We start from the raw sequence: 13,266 nt of genomic DNA on the forward strand, positions 1-13,266 counted from the left end.
ACAAGTTTACATGGTATTAAAAAAAATGATTATGTAGAAGTATTTAACCCATTTTATAAATATTAATGCTATATTGTTTGTTTGATGGTATCTTCTGTTTCAGGGCATTCCAGGGCCTCCTGGAAGGAAGGGTTCCAAGGGAAGGCAGGTATGACAAAACAATAATATACAGTACAGTCTTAGTTATCTGACCTTTGCTAATCCAACAGAACCCCCCCCCCCCCACACACACACACACACGTGACATTATCATGTCGCTGTTAACAAGCACTGCTTTTCTTTCCATTATCCAATGTAGCATGAAAGGACGTTTTGCACCTGAGACAATTTGTTCTTGACCTGGGATCCTGCTTTTACTGCAAAACAGCACCCTTGTGATCTAGGGCTTTGTTTGTCTGACTTTTTACCTATCCGACAACAGGTTGATCCTGTTTATGTCAGATAATCAAGACTGTATTGTACTGAGTTTAAAGTTTACTGTATTTAAAGTTGTGAAATGCGACAACGAAAAATTACAAACTTATTAAAATGTAAATGGAGCAATCAGAATCCAAGTTAACTACTGCAATTGTAGATAACTAAATGCTATTTCTGTTGTGACTTTTATAAATCATTAGTTCCATTATGAGTCTTTGATGTTAAAGCTGCTTTAAAAAATAGTCCAAACTACTGTGTTACACATCATTTTCACATAAGAATTGACTGGAACTTGATTGATGGAAATAACATTGATTTTTCAAGCAAGGCTGCATATTGGATTGAATTCTATGTATTGTACCTAAAAAATTGGCACCGATAAAACACCTAAACTCTATTCAGTTACATCTACTCTGGATTCCATACATGTGGTGATTTATCCCTTCCTGTGAATTGGCTTTCAGAGAGAGAATACTTACAGCTTTGAACACCTCCCCTATAGAGACGGAGCCCTAGTCCACATCTCAGCTTTTCTTTGCAAGCAAACTGCAGAAGGGTTTCTGATCTACTCTGCTTAACTTTTTTGCTTTCTTGCATTTAAAGTTCATTTTTACTGAGGCTTCAGTACTCTGAGACCCCAATGGGGGATTCTTTGCCTGGGAAAGGACTCAGACTTGCTGTGCAGGTCTGCAGCTCTGCAGGGCAAGCTTTCGAGTGGACCAGGAGAGCCAGTCTGCTGTGTTTTCTTCAGGGCTTGGAGTCACCCGGGAGCTATCTTGCCTTCTGAGTTTCTCAATGGCTTGAGCGCAGGCTGTGGTCGCCCTAAGAACCCTTGGGGTATCAGGGTGCTAGCTGCGTGTTTTCCCACTCCCATTGTGTTCCGGGGTCCCTGGGATGGAGGTGGGGGGGGTGGAGGTTGGTCCCTCTGATTTACAGCCCAAAGATTCCATGGTCTGGAGGAGTTGCAGGAAGTATCTGTCCTCCTTACGCTTCATTGTAAAGGCTGCAGGCAGGCCCCATCAGAAAACTGAGAGTAAAACCCCATTCCTTCCTATGGGAGAACTGGGGTGGGTCTGAAATTCTCAATTTTGAGGGTTCCCAGGGTTAGAGTTCAGGTCTCCACCCTCCAAAACCCCTATTTCTTTGTTTTTGCACTTTTAAAAAAGTTTCCACAGGCAGATTTTGGCACGATTTTACTGGCGGCAGCTATCTTGGATTTCAAACGATTGTTTTTCCAAAAGCCTTTATCTGCCAACCCCCCCTCCCCCCACAATTTTGCTCTCAATCAGCTGGGATGAACTGCTCAGGAGATGAGGACAGGGTGCACAGCCTGCGGGCGCACAGCCTTCGACCTAGGGAACATCTTCTCTGGTGTCTACTTCTCATATAAGCCAGCCAGCCCCTGGCTCCAGTGACCGTTCAGATATCAACGGGTGTGATGGTATGTTGGACTTCATGTACTTTTATCCCAGGGTTCTAATTCAGTCCTGGATGACTCTGGTTCCCTGTTTGAGCCTGGCTCTTGACCAGGGGGATGATCCTCATGTTTGCCACCTTTTCAGGTCAGTCTCTGTCCACCACTTTATTTCTGATGCGATGTTGGAGTTGAAGCTGGAACCACAGCCCTCCACTTCCAAATTCACAGTCATGAGTTGCATTAACGACCAGACCTCCTCCTTTCTAGCTTATTTGGATATTACTGCCCTGGTCATGGAACAGTGGGAGACCCAGAGGGATCATTGTGGGTTGCTAAGGCCATGGCTAAACTGTATTTCATGGCACCTGAGTTCCAGCAGCTCTTTGCCCAGCCAAAGGTGGATTTGGTGGTTGCTCAGGTCATAGGCAGTGGAACTCTTTTTTGTTTGGGGGGCCCAAAAGCTCCACCCTAGATCCTGCCCCAGACCTTCCCAATTTCCATCCCAGACCCACCAACGCTCCACCCCAGACTCTGTCCCCCCATAATAATAGTACTAGAAAATGCCATTTCTTCCTTTCATATTTCATATACTGTACACACAATATAATATTAACAATACATAATGGTAACCATAAAATTAAATTACACAAAGCACACTCTTTCCCCCTCCCCGTCTCTGCACAGCATTTCTTCCTCTCTCTTCTACTCCCATATGCAACGTCTCCCTCTCTTTCACTGTCCACCATATCTCTCTCATTCTCTCATTCCCTGCCTTGCTGCAAAGGGAGTAGGGAAAGACAGAGAGGGAGGGAGGGATCCAAGGTGTATCTCTCCAATTCCCTTTACTGCCACATCCAACATATCTCCCTCTCCTATCCTTTGGACTGTGTGCAACATCTTTTGCCTCTGCCCACTAGCCCCATGCCCACCATTTCTCCATCTATCTCTCCTTTCCAGCACCATGCCACACTTCTTCCTCCATTCCTTCCGCCCCCATGCCCTACATTCCTTCCTCTTGCATCCCTTTCCATCTGTTCCCTCTCCATCACCACATCCAGCTTTTCCCTCTCTCATCTCTCTCTACCTCACTCCTCTCACACCACCATTTCCAACAATTCTCCTTTCTTCCTTTCCCCATGTACACCATCTCTTTCCCTCTCACATCCATGTTCAACAATTCTCCCTTTCTATTCCCTCCTCCACCTCATCATCTCTTTCCCTCCCTCCATCCTTCCATCCTATGTCTCAAGGTCATGGATGGTTTTCACTATTCAACCAATGAGTGTTCCAAGCCTCAGTAAGGTGTTCTGACTTGCCTCTCTGGTCATTCCAAGTGTCATTTTGGCGCTCCAACCACCTTTCTGCATATATTCCAAGCTTCATTCTGGTTCTTCAGTTGCCTCTCTCAGTGCATTCCAAGCCTCATTCTTGCATCAGAGATTTTGACTACACTCCCACAGAGAATTTGACTACACTCCCTTGGCAACCTCTTCTATCCACACGGGAATCCCATGGCAACAACTTCTATACCTGTGGGAATCTTGCAATTCCCATTCCCATGCAGCTCTCTAGTATGGAGTAGCTTTTGGTGGGCTTATTAACATATATAGCTGAATGGTTGCAAGTAGTTGATGCCTGTTGGAGTGTTCATAAAATAGATACATTATGGGGCTCATAGTTAAAAAAGAAAAACATCCCCAAAAAAGGCATAAAGTGGCATTTGAACATTTTGTTTTCTAAAATCTCCAAATTGCCATTTTAAAAAGATATTTTTTAGATGGTTTTCTATGCTGTTTGTCTGCAGTGCTTGGATAGGACAGCAAATGAGACAAGGCTGTTGTAGAGGTTTTACTGCCCCTTGCAGCTTATTACCTTGTGTCCATTTGTGCCACCTGATGGGTTCACTGGCTCTGTATGAACTCTGTTTTAGGGTCCACTTTCAATTGCCATCATGAAGTCAATAAATTTGTCCGAATAAAATACATAGATACATTTTTAAGGTTATGAATGTTAATGCTACACAGATTTATATTTCTGGGATTTATGAGACATGTGTTTCATGTGCTGGCTTGAAAATAAGGCTGCTGCAGCTTCTAATAATTTCTGACATTTGTAAAATAAGTTAATGGAAAATAACTTGCCAAGGTAGTTATTCACTGCTTAGAGTATAAATATTTCTGTAGCTTGGCACAAGTTATCTACTACCCATAACTCACTGGGATATACAGTATGGCTACAACTACAGAAATCCTTGCTGTGTTTTTAGATATCTGCAGTACTATTTTTTTTGTTAGGATGTACCATCTACATTCTGCAAAGGGTCACTTGTGTTTAACAGCTTAAGTTCTACGGCTACTCTGAATCATAAGAAACTTAAATGGAAACAATCAGGTTGTATTCAAGAATTTAAGGTTTTATTTAACCATTTATTTTAAGGCTAAAAAGGCTAGGGTGTTTCAGCTTGGTGAAGAGAAGGCTGAGAAGATATGAAAGAGGTCTGCAGAATACTGATTGTAATGGATCGGCTAGATGCAGATCGCTTGTTTATTCTTTCCCCCAAAAAAAGGACTAGGGGGACACATAATGGCCTCCATATCTCAACAAAGATATAGCGGCGCTAGAAAAGGTTCAAAGAAGAGCGACCAAGATGATAAAAGAGATGGAACTCCTCTCGTATGAGGAAAGTCTAAAAAGGTTAGGGCTCTTCAGCTTGAAAAAGAGACGGCTGAGGAGAGAGATGATTCAAGTCTACAAAATCCTGAGTGTAGTAGAATTGGGTACAAGTGGATTGATTTTTCATGCCATCAAAAATTACAAAGACTAGGAGGCACTCGATGAAATTACAGGGAAATACTTTTAAAACCAATAGGAGGGAATATTTTTTCATTCAGAGAATAGTTAGGCTCAATAGTTAAGCTCTGGAATATGTTGCCAGAGGTTGTGGTAAGAGTGGATAGCATAGCTAGTTTTAAGAAAGGTTTGGACAATTTCCTGGAGGAAAAGTCCATAATCTATTATTGAGAAAGATATGGGGGAAGCCACTAATCGGTAGCATGGAATGTTGCTACTCTTTAGGTTTTGGCCAAGTACTAGGGACCTGGATTGGCCGCCGTGAGAACGGGCTACTTTGCTTGATGGACCATTGCTCTGACTCTGTAAGGCTATTCTTTTGTTCTTATGTACTACATAGTAAATTTAATACAAATTGGAAAAAATATTCCTTCACTCTACGTGTAATCAAACTCTGGAATTTGTTGATAGAGAATGTGGTAAAATCAGCTTAGCATCTCCCTCAACCGCAATAGCCACCTACAGTGTAGGTGGCCTGCCTCGGGTTGTTTTTTGGGTTTGTTTGTTTTTTTTAGAAAATGTGCGTCCCGATTGGCTGGTTAGACAGTGGTAGGACACCTTCCGCAGTCTACAATCGGGATGCCATTTATAGAATATGGCCCTAAATATCTGGCTGTATTTTAGCTGTCATGACTGGCACTTAAAATGCTAATGAGGTGAAACAGAATCCCCAGGGGATGAGCATATCATTGTTAAGAGTGCAGTAAATGATTCTTGAAATTAAGGACTTCTTTTACAAAGCTGTAATAGGGATGCTGCTGCGATGAATGAACTAAAGTTCATAGGAATGAAGTCCATAGGAATTGAATGGACTTCGGTACATTTACTGTGGCAGCATTGCTACCGCAGCTTTGTAAAAGGAAATAGTGTGATTAGAATGCCTGGGATATAGAGTGAGTGATAACTGTTCCTAACCCTCATAGAATAAATTTACCACTTGCTTTTGTCTTCATGACAATGAAATTTAGCCTTTCTTCTTTGACTCACTCTTTACCAATTCTGCTGTTGTTGCCCATCTATCATCTCGGCTAATAGTACACTACACATAAATGGGCTTAGATTTAGCTTTTTCTGCTGTTGCACAATTAATCATGGTTTATATAGTAGCTTGAAAGTACTGCTACCAGCAGCTTGAAAGTCACAATTATCTGCTTACCCTGCCCCCACTTAGAATTGTAGCCAGATGTAGAGATCCCTTGATCCTAGTGATCGAAGTCAGAACTGCCATTAGAGATTAAGACAAAACCAATCCAGACCACAAGCCAGCTGGTGAAAGGTTCACCCAGATCTTCACCAGATAGAGCTACTGCCCTTAAATGGATTATAGGACATGGTTAAGAGACCACAGCCAATTGTGACTGTCTGTATTTTGATCTATGTATCTATCTTAATAAATTTTCTCAATCACGAGAACCAAATTCAAAAATTGCCCCTGTTCATACCTGTAATTTACTTGATTTGTTTGTTCTTTTATTTCAATTATTTTCCTCTAGTTTTGCTTGTCCTCTGCTTCTTTTGTATTACTTCATTTAGGGCTAGATGTGATAACCTGCATCAACATTTTAACTCATATTATTATTTGTAAATACAGTGATACCTTGGTTTGCGAGCATAATTCGTTCCAGAAGCATGCTTGTAATCCAAAGCGCTCGTATATCAAAGCGAATCTCCCCATAGGAAATAATAGAAACTCGGACGATTCGTTCCACATCCCAAAAACTTTAATAGAAAATACAGTACTGTACGCACTAGTATTGCAAGATCTCACTCGTTTCAAACAGTCACTACACTGCGGGTGAATTGGGCGTGATGCTTTTATTACATTCAGCCGCGCTCTGCATGAGATGTGCGTATGTTGTGCGCACTTGAACTGCGGGTATATGTATTATGTTCAGACGTGATCAGTGATGCGATGTGCATATATTGTGTGCATTTGACAAGATGCATGTATATGTATATGCAAGACAACGCTCGTTTATCGAGTTAAAATTTAAGGAAATGTTTTGCTCGTCTTGCAAAACACTCGGAAACTATGTTACTCGCTATCCAAGGTTTGACTGTATAGTTTACAATGCATTATTTAATGTAATAGTAGAGCCCTGTGGTCCTCTTTTCTCTGTACAATGGAACAGGTAATAGATTAATGTTATATTGAGAAGATTATAGGGCAAATGTCTACAAGCAGACTAGAATTTTTTTTATTTTAGATTTATAACATGAATTGTAGTTTTATAGATAGCAGGGTTTAATTTGGATGGTAGGAAGAATAGAACATGTTAACCATGCAGAGTTCTCCTGTTAACTTTTGTTTTTAAGCTTTATTGAAGTTAACTTACGTTTTCATTTGCAAGTATGTGAAGGGCAGTTTTATAAAGGGTGCCTAAAGTTAGATGCCAATTTATAGAATAGGTGCAGTTATGTGAATGAATTCTATCACAAATTAGCATTTGTACACGTATGTGCTAGGCAGTATTCTATAACGTGTGCACAAATTGGGTGGTGCATAACAGCAAATGGACTGCACCAGTGGTTGGAGCATGGGCATTGCAAAGCACACTTAGGCACGTCAGTTTATGCCTGCCATTGACATGGCATAAGCTGTTGCGCCTAGGTTTTGGCATGCCAAAGCGGTTTTATGCTACTGTTCTATAACATGTGCCCCTTAACTCCATTATAGAATTGGCATTAAATGTGCTTCTTTGTTATACATGCATTCAGGCACCACTTTATAGAATTGCCCCCTTACCCCTCGGCAAGCCAAAAAACTAACGCCTCCCCAATGGAGGCGTTAACGACTAGCACGGCAGGCGGTTGAACGCGCGGTATTCCGCGCGTTAACCACCTACTGCACCCTTGATAAAAGGAGCCTTAGGTGCCACAAATGCAGCTGCTTACAAAACCCAACACATGTGTACCCTGAATCTGCCACTTAACTCTTAAGTTGTCCCATATAACTTTGTGTTGAAAATATGTGGTTAAAACAGTCTGAATGAAATGTGTAGTGTGTCTTTTAACAATGTAATTAATATATGGCAGTTATGAAAGGCTTTAGTCTTAAGTTTTTCAAATTATATTCTTTTCTACTTCACCAGGGATTTCCAGGTGATTTTGGAGATAGAGGGCCTGCTGGACCAGATGGAAGTTCTGTAAGTATCCATGTATATGTTTCAAAGCAATTTGATAAATGGCCCAGGCCAGTACATTTTAAGGGCAAATTCAATTTTGCTGGAGGTAAACACATGCTGGCCGACATTCAGTGCTATTTAAACTGGCCTAAAATAACTCTGACTGGTCAAATAGCTGAATATTCATGGTTAGTGGCTAAAGGTTAGCCAGCTATATCATGTGATAGCCATTCAGCGCTAAAAATTGCTGGTTAAGAACTGCAGCCAAATCTTTAGCTGTTATAAACTTAACAGGTCAGTGATGAATATTTAATAAGCCAGTTAACTTTTTTAGAGGCCAAATAAATCCATGGATATTCAATGACGGTCACTGGAATTGGCTCAGCATTGAATATCCTTGTTCAGTGTCAACCGTAGGAATTATCCAAGCTGCTTCCTAGTGGCCCTTGGGTTTTATATTTGAATTGGATATGCATCTAATAATAATACCTATATTATAATGCTGCTGGATATGTGCAGTGCTCTACTCAAATATATATATATATAAGTATACTGTATGTCTCTGTTCCAATGATCTTATAATCTAAGTGGGTACCTGAGGCAGTAGAAGATAGTGGCTTGCCCAAGTTGGGCCCATGGTAGAAACAGGATTCGAACCCTGGCCAAGGAGGCAAAAAACTTCAAGCCGTTCTTTCGATATATTAAGGGGAAACGACCTGCGAAGGAAGAGGTGGGACCATTGGATGACCATGGAATAAAGGGAGTGCTAAAGGAAGACAAAGCAATCACTGACAAACTGAACACATTTTTTTGCGTCTGCATTTACCGAAGAGGATATACACAACATACTGGAACCCATCAGGCTATATGCTGGAAACGAAGACAGAAACTGACAGGGTTGACGGTCAGTCTAGAAGAGGTATGCAGGCAGATCGATAGGCATAAGAGCGATAAATCCCCGGGTCCGGATGGCAAACATCTGAGGGTCATCAAGGAACTGAAAGGGACTATAGCTGAACTGCTTCAACTAATAGCAATCTGTCGATCAAATCGGGAAAGATTCCGGAAAACTGGAAGGTGGCCGATCTTCAAAAAAGGTTCGAGGGGAGATCCAGGAAATTACAGACCGCTGAGTCTGACCTCGGTATCGGGATAGATGGTAGAGGCGCTGATAAAGGACCGCATCATTGATCACCTTGACGGACATGGTCTGATGAAGACCAGCCAGCACGGTTTCAGCAAAGGCAAATCTTGTTTGACGAACTTGCTGCATTTCTTCGAGGGAGTAAACAAGCAGATAGACAAGGACGACCCGGTTGATATTGTATATCTGGATTTTCAGAAGGCGTTCGACAAGGTTCCGCATGAACAACTACTTCGGAAAATTGCGAGCCATGGAATCGAGGGTGAAATACTCACGTGGATTAAAAACTGGCTGGAGCATAGGAAACAGAGAGTGGGGTAAATGGACAATACTTGGACTGGAAAAGCGTCACCAGTGGGGTGCTGCAGGGCTCAGTGCTTGGACCCGTGCTCTTCAACATCTTTATAAATGATCTGGACATTTGTACGACGAGTGAGGTGATTAAATTTGCGGACAATACGAAGTTATTCAAAGTAGTGAAGACACACAGGGGGATTGTGAAGATCTGCAACATGACGTAATCAAACTCGATAAATGGGCATGAACATGACAAATGAGGTTCAACGTGGATAAGTGTAAAGTGATGCATGTCAGTAACAAAAATCTCATGCACGAATACAGGATGTCCGGGGCGATACTTGGAGAGACCTCCCAGGAAAGAGACTTGGGAGTTCTGATCGACAAGTCGATGAAGCCATCCACGCAATGTGTGGCGGCGGCAAAAAGGGCGAACAGAATGCTAGGAATGATAAAGAAGGGGATCACAAATAGATCAGAGAAGGTTATCATACCGCTGTACCGGGCCCTCACCTGGTGTGCCCTCACGTGGAGTGCTGCGTTCAGCACTGGTCACCATACATGAAGGACACAGTACTATTTGAAAGGGTCCAGAGAAGAGCGACTAAAATGGTTAAGGGGCTGTTGGAGTTGCCTTACAGCGAGAGATTAGAGAAACTGGGCCTCTTCTCCCTTGAAAAGAGGAGACTGAGAGGGGACTGATCGAAACATTCAAAATACTGAAGGGAATAGACTTAGCAGATAAAGACAGGTAGGGAGAACAAGAGGGCACTCTCTAAAGTTGAAAGGGGATAGATTCCATACAAACGTAAGGAAGTTCTTCTTCACCCAGAGAGTGGTAGAAAACTGGAACGCTCTTCCGGAGTCTGTTATAGGGAAAACACCCTCCAGGGATTCAAGACAAAGTTGGACAAGTTCTTGCTAAACTGGAACATATGCAGGTGAGGCTGGATTCATTTAGAGCACTGGTCTTTGACCTGGGGGCCACCGCGTGAGCAGACTGCTGGGCACGATGGACCACTGGTCTGACCCAGCAGCAATTAAAAAAAAAAAAAGTGCTTTAACCATTAGGCTATCACGCGAGGTCCTTTTACTAAGGCGCGCTAACTGATTTAGCGTGTGCTAATCAATTAGCACATGCTAAATGTTAAGGCGCCCATAGAATATAATGGGTGTCTTGGCATTTAACGTGCGTTAATCTTTAGCGTGCCTTAGTAAAAGGACCCCATATTAAGATAACTGTCCCTTGTCATTATACATCAAATGCTGAACATGTTTTGGTGTAATGCCTGCTTTAAGGACCTCATCCAGTCTTGATATTAAAAACAAGATTAAGGAAGTATACCATTCAGCTAGAACAGCAAAGTAACACACCAAAAGAGTCTCAAAAATGTTTGAGCCACACATTGCACATTAAACATTACTTTGGATTATCCATAGCTTCCAGCACTAAGCAGCCCTGCAGTCCTAACGTAAAATTGGTGAAAACTGTTGAAAGAGGTAGAAAATTTTAGCATGTGCTAGTATTTGTTGACTGGGTAGACAAATATATGTATTATCTGAGCAGTTAGAACAGGAGCTGGAACTGACTGACATAATGAATGACCTAATTATGCAGTGCTGTACATCAAATTGCATACAGGTGTAATAAATGCCTGACCTGAAGAGATTACAGTTTACCTGAGTTCTTGAGTGGTGATGGTAGGGGCAAAATTTTGGTCTCTGTTTTTTTGGTTCTTGCTTTTCACTTAGGTCCCCTTTTACTAAGCCATGCAGTTGAATGCCGCATGACAAATGCTCTGACACCCATTCAATTCCTATGGATGGGTGTCAGAGCATTTACCCTGCCTGTCCGCACTGTTGGGCTTAGTATAGAATGGTAAAATTTTATTAGACATTTCTGTATGCAACACTGAAGTTGTCTTTAGGGCATCTATAGGGCAGGAACCACTGCATACCCTTTAAAACTTTTCCAAGATAGTTCACAGTTTTCCCAATAGATGGCAGAATCCATCTGAGCATGTCAAGTTCTGCACTGAGTTCAGTCAAATGATATTATGGTTTCTCTGTGCACATTTCCGATAACATGCATTAATAAAAAATATATTTAAATTGATTGGCAGCTCAAATTTTATTTGGAAAGCATTATCATGTAACACTCTTTGTTAACTTAATATTGTTTTAAAAGGGAACTGTAGGCGGTGGTGGTCCTGCTGGATTTCCTGGTCTAAGAGTGAGTATCATTTGCAGTTTTTTCTTCTGTTCTTTTGTATCTTTCATGTTTTCATAGCACTGATAAAAAAAAACCCACCTCTAAATATTTTAAAATAGTACATAAGAGTTTAGATTATTTAAATGGAGACAGGTTAAAGGTGATGGATGCATCAAACAACCTTCCTCATCAATGGAAGTACAAAAAGTGTCATAATTTAAGAGAACTTAGGCAGACAAGATCCTTGATTGCAGGGAACTAAGCGTAAAGCTGAAAATCAAGAAGGCGCGCTAAGCATGTTAGCACATGCTAAATATTAGCGGTTAGCGCACGCGTATATTTAGCGTGCACTAAAACGTCTAATGCACCTTTGTAAATATGTACAGTTGTGCTCAAAAGTTTGCACACACATGGCAGAATTTGTCTAAGATGTGTACCATTTATGGAAAATCAGTTGTAACACATTTCTTTTGTTTTTAACCTGTTTCAAATTAATCTATTATGCGTCATAAAATAGCACAATCATTAAACAAACCATATCAATAAAGGAAATAATAAAATGGTCCTTCATTTCTTTTTTTCTGCTGCATTCATCCTGCCATCAATTTTGACTAAACTGTGTTGCTGTAGCTCCCCTCCCCCCCCCCCCCAAAACAGTAGCAATCCACCTCCTATGCCTCACGGTAGATATGGTGTGCTTCATAAGCCTTGTTGACTGCTCTCCAAACATAGCATTTATGGTTGTGACCATAATTTTCAATTGTGGTCTCATCATTTCAAATTATTTTGTTCCAGAAGTTTTGAGGCTTCTGTAGGTGCTGTTTTGTGGCATTGGTGCAGCAACGGATTTTTCCGGCAACTGTACTATGCAGCCCGTTTTTGTTCCAGTATCTCCTTATAGTGTATGCTGAAACAGCCCTACCACTGTGTTTCAGAGAAGCCTGTGTTTCAGTAAAGGTTGATTTTTCTTTGCATCCTTAAAAAGTTTCCTGGCAGTTGTGTTTGAAATCTTTTTGGCCATGGCTTGATATTAGTAGAACCAAATGTAGAAGAGGGTCAAAATATACCAAACATAGAAAGAACAAAGAAAACACAAAGAGCCTCTAGAGTAGGGGATAATCAACCAGAGCTTTATTGTAGGACCCGACACAGACTATGTTTAAAAACACCTGTGTCAGGGATCATCTGTTGAATGCAGTTCTATATGTAAAAACAAATATGAGCTCCAGAATGAAAACAGATCAAAACTAAAAGCCAATGGCAGCATTTAGCACTGAAAATGAATAAAGGTATATTCAAATTGCACATGATGTGAATATGTTGTGCTGAATATACATGTTAAGTTAAACGTTACTGTGACTGGCACTTAAATTTATTGTGGTGACCATGCTAGCTGAATATCAGACCAAATAATGTAAAAATGAATGAATGATCATGTTTGATTTCTACTTAAAATCGGAATCAATTGTTTGGAGACCAGCATACCCAAAATCAGAAGAATAATTCATGATCAAAGATATTTGGGGAGGTAGAACTCAATTATTTTTATGTACTTATATTGGAAAAAAAAAAGAGACTCAAAGACCTTGCTTATCTCAGAATATGAACAAAGGTATACGTGTATTTGGATGAAAGTGTGTGTTAGGTCCACAGATAGTACGAAGAGGATTAAAGGCCTGATACACTAATGGCCTCTTTTACAAAGCCGCACTAGCGGCTGCCCTGCGCTAACGGCCCTGAAGCCCATAGAGATTTAAAGGGTCTTGGGGGAGGGGGGGTTCATATGCTATATAATTTACAGGCC

General features: G+C 41.2%; 1 protein-coding gene across 3 annotated transcripts in view; it reads left to right on the forward strand.

Annotated features, from left to right (window-relative positions):
- The window catches only part of COL24A1 (collagen type XXIV alpha 1 chain), a 460,026-nt gene that overhangs the window by 157,052 nt on the left and 289,708 nt on the right, over positions 1 to 13,266 (forward strand). For all 3 annotated transcript variants that reach the window (XM_033916356.1, XM_033916354.1, XM_033916355.1), the window contains exons 12-14: positions 104 to 148; positions 7,777 to 7,830; positions 11,439 to 11,483. In XM_033916356.1, the coding sequence (XP_033772247.1) occupies positions 104 to 148; positions 7,777 to 7,830; positions 11,439 to 11,483 (144 nt within the window). The remainder of the gene's footprint in view (positions 1 to 103; positions 149 to 7,776; positions 7,831 to 11,438; positions 11,484 to 13,266) is intronic.

This window comes from Geotrypetes seraphini, chromosome 12 (genome assembly GCF_902459505.1).
Source record: "Geotrypetes seraphini chromosome 12, aGeoSer1.1, whole genome shotgun sequence".
NCBI classification, from domain to species: Eukaryota; Metazoa; Chordata; class Amphibia; order Gymnophiona; family Dermophiidae; genus Geotrypetes; species Geotrypetes seraphini.